This window comes from Mustela nivalis, assembly GCF_964662115.1.
Source record: "Mustela nivalis genome assembly, chromosome: 2".
Lineage (NCBI taxonomy): Eukaryota > Metazoa > Chordata > Mammalia > Carnivora > Mustelidae > Mustela > Mustela nivalis.
Window position 1 is genome coordinate 122614657 of NC_139021.1, and position 22430 is coordinate 122637086.

At 42.3% G+C, this 22430-nt stretch overlaps 1 protein-coding gene across 1 annotated transcript in view; it reads right to left on the reverse strand.

The window, feature by feature from the left end:
- Positions 1-22430, reverse strand: part of CCDC6 (coiled-coil domain containing 6) — a 107256-nt gene that overhangs the window by 21761 nt on the left and 63065 nt on the right. Inside the window, exons 3-5 of the mRNA XM_082721627.1 lie at positions 15389-15517; positions 2290-2393; positions 272-432 (exon numbers count right to left, since the gene is read on the reverse strand). Of these exons, the coding sequence (XP_082577753.1) occupies positions 272-432; positions 2290-2393; positions 15389-15517 (394 nt within the window). The remainder of the gene's footprint in view (positions 1-271; positions 433-2289; positions 2394-15388; positions 15518-22430) is intronic.

Below are 22430 nucleotides of genomic sequence, written 5' to 3' on the forward strand. Positions count from 1 at the left end.
GAAGCATAAAAATAGTACCCCGATTCTGGACCCTCCCACAATTATTTGATTTTCTAGAAGTACTTGAGACTATTTGCCTGTCCTACTGTAATATTTTCAAAAATAATCCATTCCAGGACAGAAAGGTTTCTATACGCATGTATTGGTAACAGACTACAGGATGGATCTGACCCATGCAAATCCAACGGTCAATACTGGTAAAAGCCTGTGCTTGGTAACTGGGTTGCCTGTGCACACAGAAGACCGGGGAGAGAAACCAGGGGCTACGTACGCTGTAACTGAGCGGCTCTCAGCTGCTTCTTCAGCCTTTCCACTTCATTCTTTAAAAACCTGATGTGGCGCATCATGTTTTCTGGAGAGTCTATCTCCATGGAGATGTCTCTAGGCGACGGGGGAGCAGAGACCGGCTGGTCTAATTTCTCCTGCAGGATTCTTCCGTGAAAAGAAAAATTCCAACAATGAAAAACAGTTTCCCTTAAAAGACAAAACATACTAGCTGGAGGGTTTGTTTTCACGGCAAGCTCCTGTGAGTCACCAGAATTCACAGGGTTGACAGACTCAGGCTCTGCCTGTTTTATACCCACTTTGGGTCTCCCTTACCTAGTATCCAGGTCAAGGTCAAAGGGCAGAGCTGAAGGATCCACCCTCCTTTTTCTCTTTTAAATGTTCGCCGGTAATTAAGCATTAGTGAAAAAGTCGTCAGCATTTGTTTCTGATTATTATGCCTGGCATACAGTAGGCACTCAAATTATCTGCTGACTCAATGCATCACATCGGCTTGTGGGAACAGAGATACTAAAGAAATTTCACTCTCAACGTTTTCTGGTAAATGCTTCTGAACTCCGTACTAGGGTTCCCTTGGAAGGAGACACCACACAGACTCCACTTCTAAAATTCCCTCCTAAAAAATTCCTAGGAGTGGGGCAAACTGGGCTGAAGGCCCTTTGCTTCTATTCAGAGCACAAGTGAAAAGATAAAGAACAATACCAAGCCACAATCATTGGGTTAATAATTGGTGGTCCCACCTTCTCTAGCAATTATCACTAGTTTGAGGCACAAGGAATGTCAATATTCAACAGCTTTTCACTGACCAAATGATACATCATATTGTTTAACACAATACTTTGGCACTTACACATATAAAACCTCCAACTGTGTTCTGTAAAGGAAGAGAGACTGGCAATAGACCTCTAGGCTCCCCTTTCATAAGCTGCTAGGCTCTTGGTTTGGTTTGGCTTTTAACTTTTACCTTTAAGTTTGCCCAACTGCAAATTGTGAATTACCTTCAGAACTGCCCTTGTTGAGAAAACTGGCATGTTAAACATTGTAATGGTCCTGCATTTACTGTATTAAATACTCTTTCATAATTCAATTTATTAGCACCGCTACAATAATGCAAAACACACCCAATTCAACAACAGCTTAAATATTTCCCTAGAGATACAGCTCTGATTTTCACTTTTCTTAAAGCCTGTGATAGGACTGTATTTTGCAAATTTAGAGATGAACTCAAAATAGCTTACGGATGCTCATCCAAACCAAATACTTAAGGCAAAAAGGACTCTGGTTAGCAAACAAAAGATCCTAGTGAAGTAGATTAAGAACATTTTTAAAACTCCCTTTCTACACCCCCACACACATCCCACATACAGAACACCCTGCCATTCTTCAAGTCCTGCTCCATCACCCAATAGATGCACCACTGAAAAATCAGGACACAAAGGGGTTCAAGAAACGTCTGCTGTTGAATGACATGTCACACCATGTACACACATTTAGCACAATTCCTAACCTTAACTATGTGCAAGTATTTACAGTAAGTCTTCACGCCAATAGATAATAATTTTCCTATTAAAATCTCAGCCTTCCTGTTGAAATACATTCTAGAGATGTGTAATAACTAGCCGTACACCATCCACAACTGAAGCACTTGAAAAAACGGGGGAAGCCAGTTCAATAAGGTAAGACGCTGAAATTGCAACGATCTTTCCTGAACAATTTAAATAGAAACCAATAGCACCTTGACTAATGTCTTCATAGACTTTGTCCCAAAGGAAAGGAAATTTGGGACTAGAAGAGAGAAACAGAAAGAAATAGAAATAGAAAAAGAAATAGAAAGATGCAACATGAGAAGAGTTCAGGAGGCTTTCAACTTTTTTTTGGTTTGGCAAGTTAAAACAATGTGCATCACCCAAGGAATTAAAACTCCCCTTTCTCTCCATCAACCACACCCAGAGCAGCGCTCTCGCCGTGCACATGCCCCACACTGAACAGCAAGACTAAACAAACCGCTTTTCAGCTTCAAGTTTGTCCATCCTTTTCCAGAGACGATTAACTAGCGCTTCTTGTTCTTGTTCCAAAGTATTTTCAAGGTCAATCTTCTCTCGTCTCAACTAAAGGAAGGAAAAAAGTTTTACTGAGAATAGTAAGCCATTTAAACTTTTGTTAATGAGATTTTTTTTTTGTTTGGACCATGAGGACCCCCATACTTGGAAAAAACTGCAAAGAAATGGCCAATTTCCTGGCATAGTCACATCAAGTGCATCTCGTTCTTAACCTTTAGTTGAGAGAACCGAGACAGGTTCATTCTCTGCTATCTGGTACATGAGTCACACCGCTTGTTTCAGCATTCATTCAAGGCACAGGGACACAGGTAAAGTCTTCCTCAGAGAGCATTGAGAGAGCTCAGCTTACTACTGTTACCAGGACTTCTCCAGGTTTGTCCCCCGACCCCAGTGCTGCATGTAGTTCAGAGCTAAACCAGAAAGGTTATATTACCATTTATATAAAGAGCTCAACACCTCAAGACAATTCTTTATACTGATTAATGGCTGCACAATGCCAGTTACCTCTGAGGAGGTAGGGAAGAGAAGTCTGATTTGGGGGAAAGTATGCAGCAGCAAGGAAGCCCCAAAATGCATTCTACTTCATGAAAAGAGCACATGTGGGAAAATTCATTTACTCCATCAATACTGGGCAATATGAAAATACTGTGAATGATGCCAGTCACTGGCTAATAAGGGTGTATCAGGGGATCAAAGTCAGAATTTTCGGCCTTCATGACAGTTATATTTTAGTGGGGTCAAGAGAGTAAATGAAATAGGATTTTATATTTTGGTGGAGAGTGAAAGAGCTATGAAGAAAAAGAGGGCTGGCAGGAAGGATAAAAAGTGCAATGATCCATTTCACAGCAATGTGCAGAGGGAATGTGTTATATCATTTTTTGTAATTCTCTACCTGTTTGAGATATTAAATAATTTTAACAATTTTTTTTTTTTTAAGGAAAGAAAGGTTATGGTACTGCCCCTATACTGTCTCTTAGAATAGCAACTCACCTTTTCAATCACCGAGTCAACAAATTATTTTTGATTGCACAGCTACAAAGACTGCCTTAGCAGGTCACAGAGGCAAGCTCCTCACTGATCAAAGATCCCTGTACAGGGCCATCTGGGTGGCTCAGTCAGTTAAGCGGCCGTCTCTTGATTTCCACTCAGGTCATGATTTCAGGGTCCTTGGATCAAGCCCTGCATTGAGCTCCCTGCTTGGCAGGGAGTCTGCTTGTCTCCCTCTCTATCTGCCACACCCCCTGCTTTCTTCTTCTCTAAGATAAATAAATTAATCTTAGAGGAAAATAAAATCCCTGCATATACAGTAAGATGAGACCAGCACTATGTATAAATTGCAGTCTTTTAAAGCAACCAAAGCAGACCTTATTATCAGTGAATAAGCCAAAGTCACATCGCTTGGTCAAATGAAAACACAGCGTGGAAATGTGTGCGCCAGCAGGTGGAGGGGCGGGACGGGGGAGAGGAACAAGTGGATGCCACACTGACTGCAGAGCCCAACTTGGGGCTCGAGTTGGACAGTCAACCGAGCGACATAGGCACTCCGAACCCAAGTCCCTTCTGACTGCTTATCCTGCGAGCGCCCAGCCCAATGGGTATCATCACTGACTTGTGTAATATTCATTTAAAAGCCTGCTTTATAATTAAATCAGCTCAATGGACTGCCAAATTCTTTTTTTCTCTTCAGTAGCTCTCCTTCCCGTTGCAAGTTAATTAACATCAGACCAGGAGTTCTTATTATGTTCCCAAAATAAATACAGAAACTTCAGTAGATAACCTTAAGTGCATAAAAGTCTAGCTGATTCATGTGACTTCACAGCCTCTCCTAGCTCCATCTTCTCACTGGGCAGATACTAACCTATCATCAAAAAAGCCAAAGGTGGGGGGGTGGCTGAGAGATGGCTCCCAGCACCACCACACTTCTTTCTCCCTGTAGCGTTTTCCCATTTAAAGAGAACTGGGACACTGGGGTGGGGTAGAGGTGTGGGAAAGAAATGGTTGGCCAAAAAAGCTGGTGAGAAACCTGGTGAGAACTTCAGCCTCACCACTGTGCTCAACTACAGAATTTGGAACGTCTTAATGAATTTTTTTTCAATCTACATTGAAAAGTTTTACTCTAACCACATTATCATGGGAATCATGTATCACATGCACATTTTTTCCCCCCAAGGATTTACGTTTTTTAATTTTTTTTAAAAGATTTTATTTATTCATTTGACAGAGAGATCCCAAGTAGGCAGAGAGGCAAGCAGAGGTTGGGGGGTGAGGGGAGCAGACCCCCTGCTGAACAGAGAGCCCGATGAGGGGCTTGATCCCAGGACCCTGAGACCATGATCAGAGCCGAAAGCAGAGGCTTAACCCACTGAGCCACCCAGGTGGCTCTCAAAAGTTTTATTTGAGAGTGTTTGTGAGCTGAGGGGAGGGGATGGTTTACAAAGAGGCAGAGGGAGAGAGAGAGACAGAATCCTCACGCAGACTCCCCAACTGAGTGCAGAGCCCGTTGCAGGGTTCAATCCCAGGACCCTGACATCATGACCTGAGCAAAATCAAAAGCTGGACATTTAAGTGACTGACCCACCCAGATGTCCCACTTCTATTGGAGAATATATTCTGAACCCCAAACCTCTGGCTTAAAAAACAAATTTTGAAGGCAAGATAATAAAAGAGAGGGAAAAGCCCATGAAATAAGAGCTGCCATAAAAACAGAACAAAGACACAAAGTTTGTTACAACACACAGGGGAGGGCACTTAGATGGTGATGATGTAAGAACAGGACCTGTTGTTTAAAAAAGAAATCAGAGTCCCCTAACACCCACATTAACCAAACTCTAAGTTGGCTAGATTTTTTTCTTCCCGAGAGAGAAATTCCAAGAAAACAAGTAGGTGCTGGGATTAACATGACAATCCCCCAAAACCTTCCAGGTCAGGTAGTATCTAAAGGCTATCAATAGTTTAGCCCAATTTCCTATCAATTTGTTATGTAACACTATTAGATTTCAAAGTGGTTAACCTGGAGATACAGAATACCTGGGAAAGTAAAAGCACCGTATTTTAAAAATGACTAAATTACAGACAGAAAAATGAACGTTTTCGCAATGGTTGAATGTGTCCCCCCAAAATTCCTATGTTGAAGCCCTAACCCCCAGTGTGATGCTATATAGAGGTGGGACCTTTGGGAGGTACTTAGGTTTAGCTGATGTCATGAGGTCGGGGGCCCTATGGTGATGGGACTTGTGTCCTTTCTAAGAGTCATGAGAGACCTTACAGCTTGCCTCATGAGGACACAAGAAGTCGGCACTGTGCAACCTGGAAGACAGTCCTCATCAGAACTCCACGACGCCATCGTGCGCTGGGATCTTAGAATTCCTACCTCCAAAGCCATGAGAAATGAGAAACAAATTTCTGTTGTTTATCAGCCAGTCTTTGTTGTTGCAGAAGCCCAAATGGAAGAAGATAATTTTTGTTTTTACTACAAAAGTAGAGCCAATAAAGATCTTAACCTCCTTCCAGCCTACTTTGGGAATATATCAAGGTTTTCCATATCCATGGGAAAGAACAGGATTCATGGAGGGGGGGCGCGGGGTGTCTGAAAACAGATGATGAGCAACGGACATGAAAAGAGCAGAGTACAAGGCACCACGGTCCTTGCTCCACGGCAAAGCCGCACTCACCAATTAAAGCAGCAGACACAGAGCTGGTCAAAAGTGGATGCTTCTGCCAGTGTCTGTCCAGGCAGTCAGTGGAATTTTGCTCAGCCCTAACAATTCCCCTCCTAGCCTGGAAGACATTTGACCTCTGCCTTCTAAAACAAGGTGGATTTGTTGTTGTTGTTGTTTTTTAAGAAATTCAACAGCCAATTTTTATCACAGATGAGTTAAGACGGGTGTTCACAGGCCACAGAGCCCCTGAGGTACCTATCTGATTAACCAAGCTGCAGCTGGTTTCAAAATTAAAACCAAGTTCTAGGTCATCATCACTGCCCGGGCAACACCAAGCACAGAAGGAGCCGGCAGAGTCAGTGAAGAGCGAGAGGAAAGGAGAGGAAGGAGGCTCCCCTTTGAGTCCAGAAAGTCAACAATTTAGGTGAAAAAAACTCATCTGTGTACATAAGAAATATACTGATAGACGGGGAAAAAAGGAAAAAAGATTAAAAAAAAAACCCCATAAAAAGAACTATATAGCAAGATAATTAGGGTTGGCTCTGCAGTGAAAGGAAGGAATACTGGTGGTAATTTCTCTTCCTGCCTTTTCCTGCCTGCACCCAATTTTGTAATGAACATTTATTATTTTTGTAACAAAATATTTAAAGACATCTAATCTTAAAAACTGACAATTTCTGGGGTGCCTGGGTAGCTTAGTTGGTTAAGGGTCCTGGGATTGAGCCCCGCATTGGGCTCCCTTGCTCAGCGGGGAGCCTGCTTTTCTCCCTGAGCCATTCCCCCTGCTTGTGTTCCCTCTCTCTCTGTTCGTCTCTCTGTGTCAAATAAATAAAATCTTTTAAAAATAAAAAAACTGACATTTCCAATACAATTTAACAGTACATCCATTAATTTAGGATGTTAATTTACATATACAAAATCCTGAATAAGTCAATAAACTCTCAGAGGATAAAATGTTAGCTATTTGAAATATTCTGAGAATTTTCCAGATAACCCAGAGTCAACCTTCTTTACCACAGTTTCCAAATATTTTTTCTCAAAGACCGTCTTCCTATAAAAATTAGATTTGTTCTTTGAAATGAACATAACTTCAGGACAACATTAATATCCCGTCAATATTAACACGTGAAAATGACATTATTTCATTATTTACCAGTTCAATAAATTTTAGTTTTGTTCAGTCATGTTGAGAAACGATGGTCTTTTATGAAAAAAACACATTAATTACTCAGATTTCTATGGTTTCTGGACTCAAGTGTTCATCACTTAACATCGGCATAAAAGCATATAAACCTGCATATATGGGTTCCTAATTTGAGGGGACTTTTACCATTTGAGTACCATCACTGGAACTGGGTGTACATCCTTTTGCTACATCGAGAGTGCTGTGGAGAAGTCCATGGGAAAGAGGTCCCCTCAAAGCCATGTTAGAAATACGGTATCACATCAGTGGCTATCACCAGTCCATTACCTAAAATGAGCTTAAGAAAATAACACGAGGAAAACTTTTCTCGATATGCTTTCTCCAAAATGGAAGTTTCTGTGATGAATCATTACTGCCTCCATCCCAATGCCTTACACAGAGATGTTGGATTTACTTAGCCATTCATTCTTAGCCATGCACACTGAGCTAAGAAGAATGCCCTTTCTTAAGTCATCAACTAAATTACTGTTCTGGTCATAAACAAACAGATTTCATGCATTTCAAAAATCACAAAGTCTGAGTACAGTGTCTCTGGATTTTACTGCCCTTACTGTGGCATACCCAATGGCCTTCAGTTTAACAGGCAAAGTCTTTACCTCCAGGGCATGACCAGAAACACACCCTGTTGGGATGTGATGAGGTGTCTCTCTTGTTATACAAGGAACACGTTTTGAATTTTCCCCCTGCCACTGTGTAATATCTGTACCAACCTTTCCACACAGCAAATGTTAATCCGATGCTTCAAAATAAAGTCTGACAAGATGGAAGAAAGTGAGTTTTTCTATTTAATTGAAATGAGATCTAGCGAAGGAATTCTGAGGGACTGTTTCCCCCACATCCCGTAGACAGACTGACTTATCTGTGTACCAGATGGAGCTCAAAGTATACTTTCCCAGGTCTGGAGTAGGGACCTCTCTCATCTGCTTTATGACATCCCGACAGCTTACGGATTACAAAACAAATCTGCCAAAAAGAGCACTAAAGCTTGCTCGGAGCGCTGAGGATTGCCCTTAGCTTGCCTTCTTCCCAGGCACAAGATCCAGCTCGAGTTTCAGCTCTGCTCTGAGGCGTTTTCCTATCTGTCCCAAATAAGCAGTTGGTAAAATGCTTGTACCCAAGCTTCTCAAGTGACCTCAACGTCCTCAAGGATTTGCTACAATCAAATTGCCACAGGCGGACTTCTGGAATTATCCCGATTATTATTCTGGCTGTGCCCCGATGCAGCTTGCCTACACGTGCAGGCACAGGTTACGATGCTTTATTTAAAACAAATTAAAGCAGACAGCAAATTATAATACCCTGTTGTTTCTTGGTTGTGTGTGTGTATGTGTGTGTTTTAGAGGTAAGAAGAAAGAGGAAAGGAGGGAAAGATTAAAATATGAATAGCAGTTGTTTGGGGGTGGTGGACTATAGGTAATTTTTTTTCATATCTGTACTTCTGTGTTTTCCAAGTTTTCTTGAAAAAGCAATGGATCGTTTTTCTAATACAAATATTTAATTAAAAACTCCCAAGATCCGGAACTTGATATTAGCATTTGAAATCAAGTTTCAAAGCATGCAGTGGTCACTAAATTTCATGTCCTTAATGGAAGTGAACCCTCCAGTCACAGCGTCTTTCTTTGGGGCAAAATGGCACACAGAAGCTGGCAGGGACACCCAGAGCCATTGCAGCAAGGTCCTCATGGCCAGACCCTGAAAGGGCAGCGGGCAGCAGAATGGAACTATAATAAAACCGGCAGGGCCACACTCCCTGTGAACTTTAAAAATACCCTGTGCCACAGCAATTAAAAAGATCAACCAAAGATGCAAAACTGGTTTGTATCTTGAACGAATCACCGTGTTCACAAGGAAGGCAGAAAGGCCATCCTGTAAGAACAATTGTTCTAAGAGTTGGAAACCTAAAACCTTCTTTTCTTCCTAATAGCACTTAAAATATACTAAGTGTTTCCTTGTTTCAACTTAAAAAAAAAAAAAGGAACAAAATTAAATCTTATAAGGCTTGAAGAGTGTCACTCTAACCCCAGCCCTGTGATTTGCTGCAGTCACGGAGGGTGAGACACGACCCTGGGGTAAGTGGGTGTCACCTCTGCAGCGCTCCTGACACTGCGGTCTTGTCAGGCCTCTGTGGTCACCTGACGTTGCCAGGTGGCTGAAGGTAAGCCCCCAGCACCGATCTACACGGAGGCCTACATCAGACAAAATGCTGCCTGGAAAGACAAGCTTACGCCCTCAAAGACACCATGGAGGCAGACCACCTCGACACTTCCTTGTCCAGGAACACAGTGGAGGGGTTCAACGTCATATCCGCTTCACCAGCTCTGTTCTGTTTCCAGCATCTCTGCTCCATGCAGGCCCTGCACCCACTTTTTACTGCATGTCTTCTCTCCCATTTATCTCCTCCCACCTCCCTGCTCCCCTGCAACCAGGCTGGACTTCGATCAATCCAACCATGTGTGTCAATTAACAAATAATTAAACCAGGTGCCAAGGAGCTTCAGGGCATCTCCCACGGTTGGGGGCGGGGGCAGGGGGAGGACACTCTGCTGCAGGAGTGTCACCGCTCCCCTCCCCCAAAGTCATGCACACAGCGTCCCTCCTCGCCAACCACAGATCCATCCACTGGCCTTGCCAGACCAGGAGGCCAGCCTTCATGAGGCCAGATACCTAACATCTTTCTTAGCAGAGTCTGTGCAGACAGCAGGCACATGAACTGAGTGAATGCAGGCTCTGTGCCATACAAATGGGCTAACTGCGCATGGGCACAAGAGAAAGCCAGAGGGGCTGGGTCACACAGGACATGTGAGCCCATACTCGTTCGTCAACTGAAGAGAACAGGTCAAGGAAGGTGATGAGACATCTGAGGTTCAGATAACACGCATGCTCATTTTCCTGGAAAATGGGCAGGGCAAAGTACCATAGAAATTAGATGAAACTTCCGTTATTAACAGCAACAGCTACAGTTTTTGAAGAGCGTACTAGATGTGAGTCACCGGGACTTGGTGGTTAGGTCAACACTGTGCCTTTCCTCTTTTAGCTTACTATAAAATTTATAGGGAAGAAACACTTTAATTGTTTGCTAATTGCTGTTTGTGTAGCAAGTGTTAGGGGCGCAGTACTGATCATTCTGTGAACGCGGGGCAGCACGCCCCTGCCTGCCTGGAGAGACGGACCCGTGCAGATCTGGGGGCAAGCGAGCATGGCGCACAGCACAGCATGGTTTTCTAACTGCAGGCCGTGGACCATTACTGGAGTGTGAAATGAGACCACTGTGACCTACATTTTGCTAAAAATGAAACAATTCAATAGAAAATCAGCGCCAAGCACAAGAAATGCTATTTTAGGAAACCTGTCTCCATCAGATACATGGTAACAAACATTGTAGTGTCCGAGGTCGCCATGTTAACTTCTCTCTTGTCCACACTGGAACGATCTGGCTGGAGGGATGAGAGTACTTCGCCATGGTGGAGTGTGAGGAGAGGCAGGATTCAAGAGTAATCCTCTCAACAAAGCCACGAATTTAGTTATTCATGTCTGTTTCACAAAACAGCTCAAACTGCAGGCTGATTATCATACAGGTTCTTCAGATGGAAGGAACAGTGGGACCCAAGACAGTTTTCCTATGCTACATGGGCTAAGATATTGTCATTTGTAAATGGGACGCTAATGAATGGAATTACCATTCAATTCCAAATCCAACTTTAGACAGGTGTGTCTCTGCTTTTGCGATTCGGGGTTATCTCAGATAAAAGAAGACTCCTCACATTCTAGAAATTACAGCTAGAGGAGAACAGAGAAAGGGTGTCTGGTACGTGGCAGATGAGCCTGCTCATAACGCGAATGTTAGCTGAATTACGGGACTAATTCATTCCACTTTTCCTGTTGTACTTCCTAACAATGGTTAAGTACTCAGTCCACCTAGCAGCTGCTCTGTTAGCTGTTTCCTCCTTTTCCAGTTTTCTATGCCAAGTGCACAGAGGGCTCGCCATAGCTGCTGACTTGAACTTCACTTAATAAATAAGCCAGTGCTGCCTGTCTTTTAATGCTAGTTCTCCTTCTCCAGAGAAGAAAAATCCTTCCTGGTTGGGAGAAAACATTCAAGGTCAAGATTTCCTGACACTAAGAGAATATTCCAAGTTCTAAATGTTCTTACTGTCACCTAAGAAAATGTGAATACCAATTAAGAGACTAACAATGACCATGTTTGAACAAAAATTTTCAAATAAGGCTTTTGCAGGCAGTGACCACCAGTTCAAAAAAAACCCTGTAACAACACTGAAGTTATGTTGATTAGACTAAACCTAGTCTACAGTGAGGGCCTCCTGGCATGTGACCTGCAAACGATATATCCTGATAAGGGAAATATATCTAGAACATATAAGGAATTCTTACAATTCAATAAGATCATCCTTGAATGGACATTTTTATAAAAGATACAAAAATGGCCAAGTAGCACCTAAAAGATTCTCAAAATCATCAGCCATCAGCGATATACAAAACCACAATGAGATACCACTACACATTGACCAAGATGGCTTTAATCAACATGGTACGACCACCTTGAAAAAACAGTCCAGGGGCGCCTGGGTGGCTCGGTCAGTTGAGTGACTCGTGATTTCAGCTCAGATCATGGTCTTAGGGTCTTGAGACTGAGGCCCACAGTAGGCTCCACACTCACACAGAGTCTGCTTCTGTCCTTCTTCTTTTGTCCCTCCCCCCACCCCAGCTCATAGGCGCTCTCTCTCTAAAATAAATAAATCTTTAAAGAAAGAAAAACAAAAATAAACAGTCTAGCAATCCCCCCAAAAGGTAGACATGGAGTTACCATGTAATCCAGCATGTGTCTTCCTAGATATGTACCCAAGAAAAATGAAAACACAAATCCACACGAAAAACTGTTCAAGAGGGGGACCGCCTGGCTCAGCTGGTTTCAGCTCCAGTCATGACCTGAGGGTCATGAGATCAAGGTCCATGGTGGGCTGTGCACTCAGCAAGGAGTCTGCTCGAGATTCTCTCCTTGTCTGTCCCTCTCCCCCTGCCCCACATTCCTGCTCTCTCAAGTGCATTTTCTAAAATAATTAAAATCTTAAAAAAAAAATGTACAGGGATATTCATGGCAGCATTATTCATAATAAGAAAAAAGGTTAAAACAACCCAAATGTCCACCAAATGATGAATGGATATATGAAATATGACACAGCCATGCAGTGAAACGTTATTCAGTCAGGAAAAGGGGTCAAGTATTGATACAGGCTACAGATGGATAAAAGCCTTATACCTAGTGAAAGGAGCCACTCACAAAAGGGGACACACCGTTTGATTCCATTTTTTCTTCCATTCAGAATGGGCTCATACAGAGACAGGAAGTAGAGCAGTGGCTGCTTCAGGGGAATGGGAAATTCAGAGTGACAGCAGAAGGGCACAGGGTTTCCTTCTGAGCTGATGAAAATGCTCTAAAATTGATCATGGTTACGGTTATACAACTCTGAATAGACTAAAAACCAATAAAGTGTACATTTTAAATGGAGGATTTTTATGGTATGTGAGTTTATCTCAATAAAGCTGCTACCATCACCAGCACTGCTGAAAAGAAAGTGACCTAGGATATTAAGCCAAGAACTAGATTCACATCCAGTTCCTCTGGAATCCAGTGCCCAGGCTCTAAACACTACACTGTATCTCCTTGCAAAACACAAATGACCACTTTCCAGTTACTTGGCCAAATCTACACTTAAAACTCTTCCAACCGAGCAGTGGTAGACCATAAGACATATGGGATAATTGCCTTCAAATAGCATACAGTTTAAAAAATACATTTATTGTCAGATAGATGAGCAAAGGCATGTACCACAGACAAATCATTGTAATATGTAATGTAGTACACGCCTTTGCTCTTGATAATGATCTACAGTAGAGGATATATTCTGTAACACAAACTGTGACCTACAGTCTATCACACGGAGGATAATCACAAGAGAGGATCAGATCACATTCATGGAAGAACAAAAGACATTTATTCCTGCTGGAGGGAAAAAAACATTCCCCCAAAGCACTAAAGCTATTTATAGCTAAACAAAATACAGAACAAGATCCCCAACATTTAATTATACCAGACATACCCAAAACAAAGAGGGGACGTTTCATGATGATGTTAAATTTCTCCATCTTAATTAAAACAGGACCTTGATATTCTAGATCTGAGGTTTATTTCCAGGATAGGGCTTTGCAGTACATGTACTCCATAGTGGAATGCCATTTCTTTATTACTGAGGTGTGAAATAACCCTGAAAGTGCACTTGGTGAGAACGTATGCCTTGGACATCATTTTACAGGGTTTCAGTTACTGAAGTCCCCAGAGAGTCTTAAGACAGTGCAGCAATCCATTCTCTCTCGCCCATGGACTCTAAGATCAGACTGTCCCCTAAGATCAGATGCCAGGCCGCTACCTCCACCTTGTGGCCACAGCTAAACCCTGAGGGTCACAGCCCCAGTCCCAAAGTCTCCTCAGCTTTGGAATAAATGCAAGAGAGAAGCTGTTCCAATTCCTGACAGCCACCAATGAAGGCCGTGACCAAGTGAAGCTCTCACAACGCCCACCCCTGTGAGAAGTTCACTTGGTCACGTGGTCAGCTCTTGATTCGTAAGTTCCGATAACAAGTATTTGGTGTGTCAGGACCTTAAATAAGAATCTTCAACGTTTTCACTTGAAGGAACTTGTTATTGCCTATCTTAGGAATTAAAGAGGTGAACTTTGGAATAAAATGTTTTTAAACTGTGTGTGGTAGGCGTTTTCTAAATTGAGATATTACATCTGAATTCTGAAGACAAATGTTAAGTCTACATTACTCGGATATGTATAAAATAAATAACCAACCTTTGCAAACAGAACTTTTTTTTCCCCTTTCCCTGGAAGGGATAGAGAAATGTTTTTAGGATCATTATTCACAGTCTTAGAAAACGCAGTGACATTCCTCCCTTTGATACAGGGAGATTCAAGAATAACACAGAAAACAGATGCCAGTTAGAGTAAAACTGACTTCCTTTCAAAGCTGACATTCCGGTCACCGTTTCATTCTCAGGGACGATAATGAAACTAGAGCGGCCCTGGGGGTGATTTCAGAACCAGTCAGCATGAACCGAGACACACAGAAAGACCCTGAAGTTGGGATAAATCTGGTAACTTTGCCTGAATGGCTAAGCCAAACCATCGAATTAGCAATCAGGGTTGAAATTACAAAGAACTAGAAGATTTTCATCAATACACTGAATCTTACACAGAAACCAGATAGCAGTACACTATGGTCAGTCTCTTATAATCTCTCTTAGGGAAAATAAAATCTCAGGACATCAGATTAGGGGAAAAGCATCAGGGAGCACCGAGGCTAGGGATAACAAGTGCTTTTATCTGACATGCCAACTTGGATGGGCTGATAATGGCTGTCCACAGTTCTGTGTATCGAAGAGCATAAAGACCGTACTGGACTCCCCAGGCAAGGTCCATGTTCTAATACCAATGTCTGCCAAGGGCAATGGACGAAGGGACTATACACAATTACTTTCCACCTTTTGTACTGTTTAAGCTTGCCATCCCGGATTTTAGTTTGTCCTTCTCTGCTTACAAATGGAAAACTTGGGCCCAGAAAAGTGAGTAAAGTCAATGCAAGGTCATACAACTAGTTAGTGGTTGAACCAGGATAAACAACCAAGTCTATCAACTAATCAAGCTGGGAAAAGATAGGGCTCAAATAATACCATTAATGACTGCTAATAATATTGTTACTAATTCAAAGAAGAAAAATGCTGTTTGTGCTGAAGAACCCCTAAAAGAAAAGTTTTAGTTCCACAGCCACACTGTCTCAAGAACTTTCACAGAAACTATCCTGTGGTTAAAAACACATTGTTTCCCCTCAGTAAAAGGAACCTAAGATTTCCTGCCTATAAATCAGTACATCACAACATATCTCCAGAAACTTTATTAATTGCGCTTTAAAAAAAGAGAAAGTGTGTGTGAGAGAGAACAGGTGCTATGCAGCTCTGTCAATGCTTGCTTCAGAAATGAAGTCTCCACTGTGGGAAGAAACAGCTGAAAAATACTTTTCACTTACATTCCTTAGGGTATCTGAAGGCCTGAAGGAACAAGCTGATAACAGGGGAAAAAGCTATATGGAGAGAACTACATCTTACCTGTTCTAATGTAAGCTGCTTAGAAATGGTATCATTCTCCAGTTTTTTAATTTTCTTCATCAGTTTGTTGACCTGGAATTCCTGCTCCTGTTCAAGATGCTGTTCTAGTTCAGCTTTCTCATGCTGCAACTAGAAAATGGGAAAAACACAGACGTGAAAATCAAGACACCCACAAGCCAGGGTGAACATGGGCTCTAAAAGCTGGTTCCACTGAGTAAGAGGTATCATCACAGAAATTACAACCCTCATGTCTGCCAAAATCCAAGTGTACACCTACGAGGAACCTGCTTCCAGGTTCCTCTAACTTGCAACCAAAAATTACAGCGCATGTACACAGGCACCTGGCCTGAGCAAAAGGCTGAAAATGACAAGACAGATACACCCGAGCACCAAACTATGAGTACACCCAGATTTGTTTTTTAAAAACATGTAAATGGTTGCCTCTGTAGGGAGGAATTGGGAGGCTACAGAATGAGGTAAGGAAGGAAACTTGTATGCGCACACGCACATATACACACACCCCAGTTTGGTTTTATACCATGATAAAAATTAAATAAAAATGGAAATTTTACACTGTCAATTTTTCTTAAATGAATGCATTTACTCAGGCTTACAGAAATGTGTGTAAAGATGTCACAATCACAAAGCTTACTTAGTAAATTATTCTGAATGCTATTTCCCAATATACTAACGAGCATCCTTTGGCAAAAATCAGTACAATTAATTATCTTTCTATAATGAGAACATACATCACACCTCCTACATCTTTCCTAAAAACCAAGGTGGGGGGGAGGCCTCTCATTTATGCAATTAAAAGATAAAGTTATGGTGTCACTGTAAAGTTTTTTTAAGAAGGTACTCCAACCATCAAAACCAACAGGGAATAAAGGAAATCCATCAGACATCTGGCTACTGGGGTTCTCATTAAGAACCCAACTGGGAGGGTTGTGCTGATCCACAGCAGGAGTTGGAGAGAAAGGTAGCAACGGGGTCCGGTATTTTCAAAATCAACGGGACGTGAAGCAGAAGCTATTCAAAACAATGAAACACACAGAGTTTTATGCATGTATCTATGAGGACACTGCTCCCTACTTTTACCTTCAAAACCATTTCTTCGGGAAGCATGGTGTACCAGGTTCTTCATGGGCATCAGGCAGGCATGACCACCCCCATTTTATATGTAACAAAGGAGGCGACCAAGGTAATTCAGCAGGACGGTGGCAGAGTCTGGGACCCACATCCTGCACTGACCCCCAGGCTGGCGTTCTCCCACTGGATCCTGAGCAAACCTAAGAGGAATCAACTTCAGATCCCTCTAGAGTCTAGTGCATTCTTGATGCTTAAAAAGTCACGTGATCGAACGGAGATACCAAGCCACCCTGCAAGCTCCCTTGGAGGATGGGACGTCTCCCTGTAAACGCTGCATACAGCGTGATTAGCTGGCCCTGAACAGCCTCCACACGGGTGCACCCAACCCTCTCCACACTGAACACAACTGCCACTGCTCTGCAAGCAAGCACATTCCTGGCTTAAAAAAAAAAAAAAAAAAAAAAAAAAAAGAGTTTAAAATCTGACATAGTGTTCTAATACTGGAAATGTTGACTAAACAGATGCTGGTTTTCCTCCAACTGATTTTGATGTGCAACTCCAAAAAAAGCTGGTCAACCTTGCAGGGACCCAGAAAAAAAGCAGATGTGAGAAGGTGCTTACAGTGACAAGTCTATTTTTAGCTCACTCTTTAAAACTCAGGTTCTGCAAGATCAAGCAGTAATTAAAAGAAACAAGAGAACTGGACAGAGAACAAGGAGAGCTCCTGCATTTCAGACACAAAGACCCCGATGGGACAATTACCACTTGTGAAGAAAAAAACAGCAAAGTGTGCACATCTCCACCTAACGTTTTTATTCATAAACATTATCTGTAGGTCCTACCTCAGGCATAGGTGACATCTCTAGTGAAGATACCATTCTTGCCCTGAAGCAGTTTACCTACACTAAGCTTAAATGATAGCTACTGGTTTTAGAAAAATGAACTTTAGTCTAAAACCTTTAAACCCTTTACAAAGTCTTTTTTTTTATATTCTTTTTTTTTTTTTTTTTTTTTTTAAAGCATTATTCTTCCACCCTGTGGTAAATGAAAACACTAAAGGATGCAATCTAACGTTGAAAAATGTCTGGCCCACAAAGCCGCATTTGTCACAGAATGTTAATCTGAGAAAAGGTAAGGCTGTCTTTGGCTTACAGGAAAACATTCCTGTTCAGACAGATGGTCTATACTGTCAATATCTGATTAGGTATTCCCTTTAAGAATACAGATTAAACTAGTAATAAAAACCATAAAAGCTCTCAATTTTAAGAGGCTTTTTCCTCTCAAGAGCTATACCCTAAGGAGAACTTGGTGGTTAAAGCTGTTGTTGCCGTAACTCAAGTAAGGTCCCTGGGTTACACTAATCCATTTGGAAAAGATCGAGCCGTCCTGAGATCTGTTCACCGAAGATTCACAAGGTTCATCGTCCCCAAAAGACAGAGCTGGAACAAACAGCTTTGCTGCCTGCTTTGTTCTGCCATCTCTCAGGTGACAGGCAATTTCAGAGCAAGCATAGAGTTTCTGAACAGAACACGAGAAGCAGAAAACAGGGTTCTTCCTTGGAACAAAGAAACCACCAATACAAAGAGAACACAGAAATATAGAACCCCCCACCACCACCACCACCCTTCAAATCATTAGAGAATAAAGATGAGCAAGAGGGAGGGGGCAGAGCAAAGAAGGGATCTTGAGAAACTAACCACCACAGAGTTGACCTGAGGAAAATTCAGGAATTGTTTTCAACAGATACCATATAAATTCAAGCCACTCAGCCCTAACGGGGCTGGAACCGACATCCTGAATCCACCCTTCTGTGTTAAAGTCGTAGCTCAGGACACCACAAACAAAAACCCTAAAGGGAGCATGGCTTAGGCTGACGAAAGACCAGCTACCAGAAATAAACCCCACTTTCAGTGGCATCTTTGAAGTAGGCACAAAACTCAAGGCATGATTTTAAATTTCTAATCAAAGGTTTTAACAATTTATAAGCAATTTTTTAAAAAAGATTTTATTTGACAGACACAGAGAGAGACAGAGAGATCACAAGCAGGCAGAGTGGCAGAGGGAGAGGGGGAAAACAGGCCCCCAGCTGAGCAGAGAGCCCCATGCAGGACTTGATCCTAGAACTCTGGGATCATGACCTCAGCTAAAGGCAGATGCTTAACTGACTGAGCCACCCAGGAGCTCCTTTATGCGCAATTTTAAATCTTCCAAGGTCTGTGATCCTGAACTAGAACAAAAAAATAATTGAAACTGAGAAGTAAATAGTCAAGCAAATTCTATTAATGTGTTTGAAATAAACTCATGTATTCCCCTTAAATATATCTAAAGCAAAATGCTTAGGCAGATTAAAATTTTTTTAATCAGAATTTTCTATAAATACACTTTATAAAGTCAATCACAAAGATTATGAAACCGAGTTTTATAACTCCTACTTGTGCAATATATTATTAACATTAACAAAAAACCCCTGTAGAATGGAAATTCTGATGCACTGGTAGCATAATTTTGATGGAATTAGGGTTCTATGAATGAGGGTTTACTCCTTAGGATTCAGCATTTAAAAATAAATAAATAATAAACATAACCGAGAAAGCCATAAGCAAAGATACAAAGTATAAACCTATAAAATTATAAGTACTAAAGCTTGAGCATTTTGTTACTCTATCCACTCGTTACATACTGAGCCCAAAAGCAAACTTCCAGCTCATTACAAAATTCAAGTATAACATTATTTTGAGCTAAAACAGGCTAGGCTTACGCATCATTCAATCACTTATAACTACCACCTTTTTTATGATTTACAACGGCTTCCTGGAGCCACTTCTGTGAACCAGGCATCTTACGTAATAGATTCAAGACCTCTTCACTGAAGAGTTCACTCTCTAGCACGTAGAGACTCTAAAAACCGTTCAGCTGAGAGAACCCCCGCAGGCGCACCTGCAGGCTCCCGAGCCAGGCCTCCCACCCAGCAATGCGGCAGGTCTGCCAAATTCCAGTCTGGGCGGAATGGGCGTGTGCAATTCTGGGACTGCTGTCAGTTCAGCCAATGCCAAGTGAGGCGAGACTTCCAGCCACCGGCCCCAGCACCCAGGTTTTCGTGCAACTTCTGAATCAGCTCAAGCTGCCCCTACCTCGGCTCTCCTTAGTCCACACTAGTATTTCTCTCTGGGTACTTACACCACCCAGCCCTGCAGCCGACAGCCTTGATTTACTGACAACCACCAAGGACTAGAACTACCTGCCCCCAGTAGAGACCCCCAGAGGACAATAACTATTAAGTCATTGGGTTGTTAAAAACAATTATCAATGTTATTCATAGAAGCTTTGCAAAAAAGTTCAAAAAGATCTCTCACAACACTAAGTTTTTTATGAACCAACTTTTCAACTGCTCCACTGAGCAGCCTGAGCAGAAAGACAGCCTCCTACTTCAAATCCATTATATCACCACTAAATGCCTCTGGGGCCCACACTTATTCCCACCTCCAAACCCCTTCTGTTACTGGTACCATTATTCTCAATCAACACCTCACATCTCATCAGTTACCAATTGGCAGTAAGTCAGCCTCCATAACAGCTGTCAAACCACCCTCTTCTTCCTGTGCTCACGGCCCCAATCTCGTCCAACTCTTTCATTCTTCTTCTCTGGGCCACAGCCAAAGCCTCCTAAAGGATCTCCCGAGATCCAGGGTAGGTCATCCTGGCAGACAAAGCCTAATACTTCAGGACTTCACTCAAAACCCTTCACTGGCTCCCTACAAACTGCAAAGGTGTAACATGCCAAAGCCTGACATTCAAGTCCTTCCACGATCCAGTCCCTCTGCAAAAGTTTCCCTCACTTTCCTCATGCTATTTCACACTCTCAAATGACATCCTAAGGTTTGCAAACCTAAATGCCTTCAGGGTCCAGACATCTAGCAAAGAGGGATGAGCCTCAGCACAGAGTGGTTTTAACTGCGGATAAAAGCAAAGTTCAAGACTCTTCCTAAAGCATAAAATTAAAAAAAAAAACAAAACCCATCATGCTGGGCAAACACTTCTGGAGACCACTCCAGTCCAGGCTTACAGACTACAAGCTCTGTGAGTCACGTGGGACCATGGTACCATGAGCTGTGCCCCCATGGCCCCACAACCCTGATCACACTGTGCCCTCTGGTACAGTGCCTGAATCCCTCCCTCCAACCTACCGCAAGAGTGGGCCGGCTCAGAAAACACCTTCCACAGAGCCTTCCCACATGCCTTCCTTCCTTCTTCAAGCTGCGAGGAGCACACTGTTCTACCCATACATTATAATGTCTAGTTCATGGTGTGCTTCCTATCCTAGGAGTTCCTTCCAAAAGCAGCCAACACGTCAAGGCTCCAGATATTATGTCCCAAGCATTTTACGTCCACAATGGTGGATACTATTATCTGCATTTTACGAAGGACAAAACCACAGTGAGGAAAGGTCAAGTACTTGCCCGAAGTCACACAGCTGGGGGAAGGGGTCAATCTAGGGTTAAAAGCAAGGTCTCTGCCTTTGGAGCCTTTGTCCCTTCCCCTGACATGTGCAGCCCCCCTCAAGCTCCAGCATACATCCTCAATCACCCTGATAGGACTGCAAGCTCCGCTAACAGCAGTGGCCAGCACATACAAATTCCATTCCAGATCATGCAGAAAATGCCTTGTCTGGGCAAATACTGACTAGAGAGATGATAAAAGTCTCACTTCCTTTAGAAGAAGCATCAAGATGAACGAAACCACTAGGCAAGCATCAAGGGTGCCATTACTACATACACAGTACTCTCAGGTGACCAGCACCAAACTCAAGAAATGAAATTTGCCAGCTCCCCCCAAGACTGCTATGTCCCTTCCAGACCAGAGCCCCCATCCCTGAGAGGTCATCACTCTCCTGATTCTCACCTAGGATAAGAATTCCTTGCATTTCTTAAAAAAAACAAAAACAAAAAAATGACTTTGTTGCCTATGTATTTCTAAACATTAGTTTTGCATTCTTTTTTTGTTTAGCTTCTGCTAAATAAACTTGTGATTTCATTCACCCACATTACTGATTCTAACGTTATTTTTATTGCCTTATAATATCCCAATGATATTATCCACACAATTTATCCACTCATGGATAATGGGTATTTGGGTCATTTCTGGTTTTTTACTCTGGCGAACAATGCCACAAAGAACATTCTTCTATACATCTGGTGCACATGTGCACACACTGGGAAATACATCCAGGAGTGAAAGTGCCGAGTCACACACAGTGAATATATCCAGTATCATTAGGTTATGCCAAATCGCTCTGAAAGCAGCTGCAACCACGTCCACATTCTGACAGCATTCAGAAGGCTTCTCTAGTAAGATCGTGTGGTTTATTCTGCCTTTCTTGATTACTAATGTGTACTTGTTCCTTCACTTCTTATTTGGCTATCTGCCTTTGTGAATGGTCTGTTCAAGTCTCTGTCCATTTTTCTTTGGGACCGTCCATTTTTCTTACTAATCTGTAGTTTTTTGTTGGTTATATATATAAAGTTGCAAGTATCTCTTCCCACCCTGTGGCTTGTCTACGCATTCACTTTACATGATTGCCAATGGTATGTCTTTGTTCTTCTCTAAGCAAAATGTCTCTGTTGGGAGAATCAGTGCTGCTGCCGATCTGTAATCTTCATGTGAGTGTCTAGACATCATAAATGAATTTCTGAGCTTAGTAAGCATCTTCTTTTCTCTAGCTTACTTTACTGTAAAAATATGGTATGTAATACAGATGTGTTGACTGTTTATGTGATCTGTTAAGGCCTCCAGTCAATTCATGGTTAAGTTTTAGGGGAGCTAGAAGTGATATACAGATTCTGATTGAGTGATAAGGAGGAGGAGTTGGACCCCTAACCCCTGTGCTGTTCAAGGATCACCTGCATTTCATCCTTGAACGTCTGGTACGACCCTCAGTGAAATCGTTTGGGCCTAC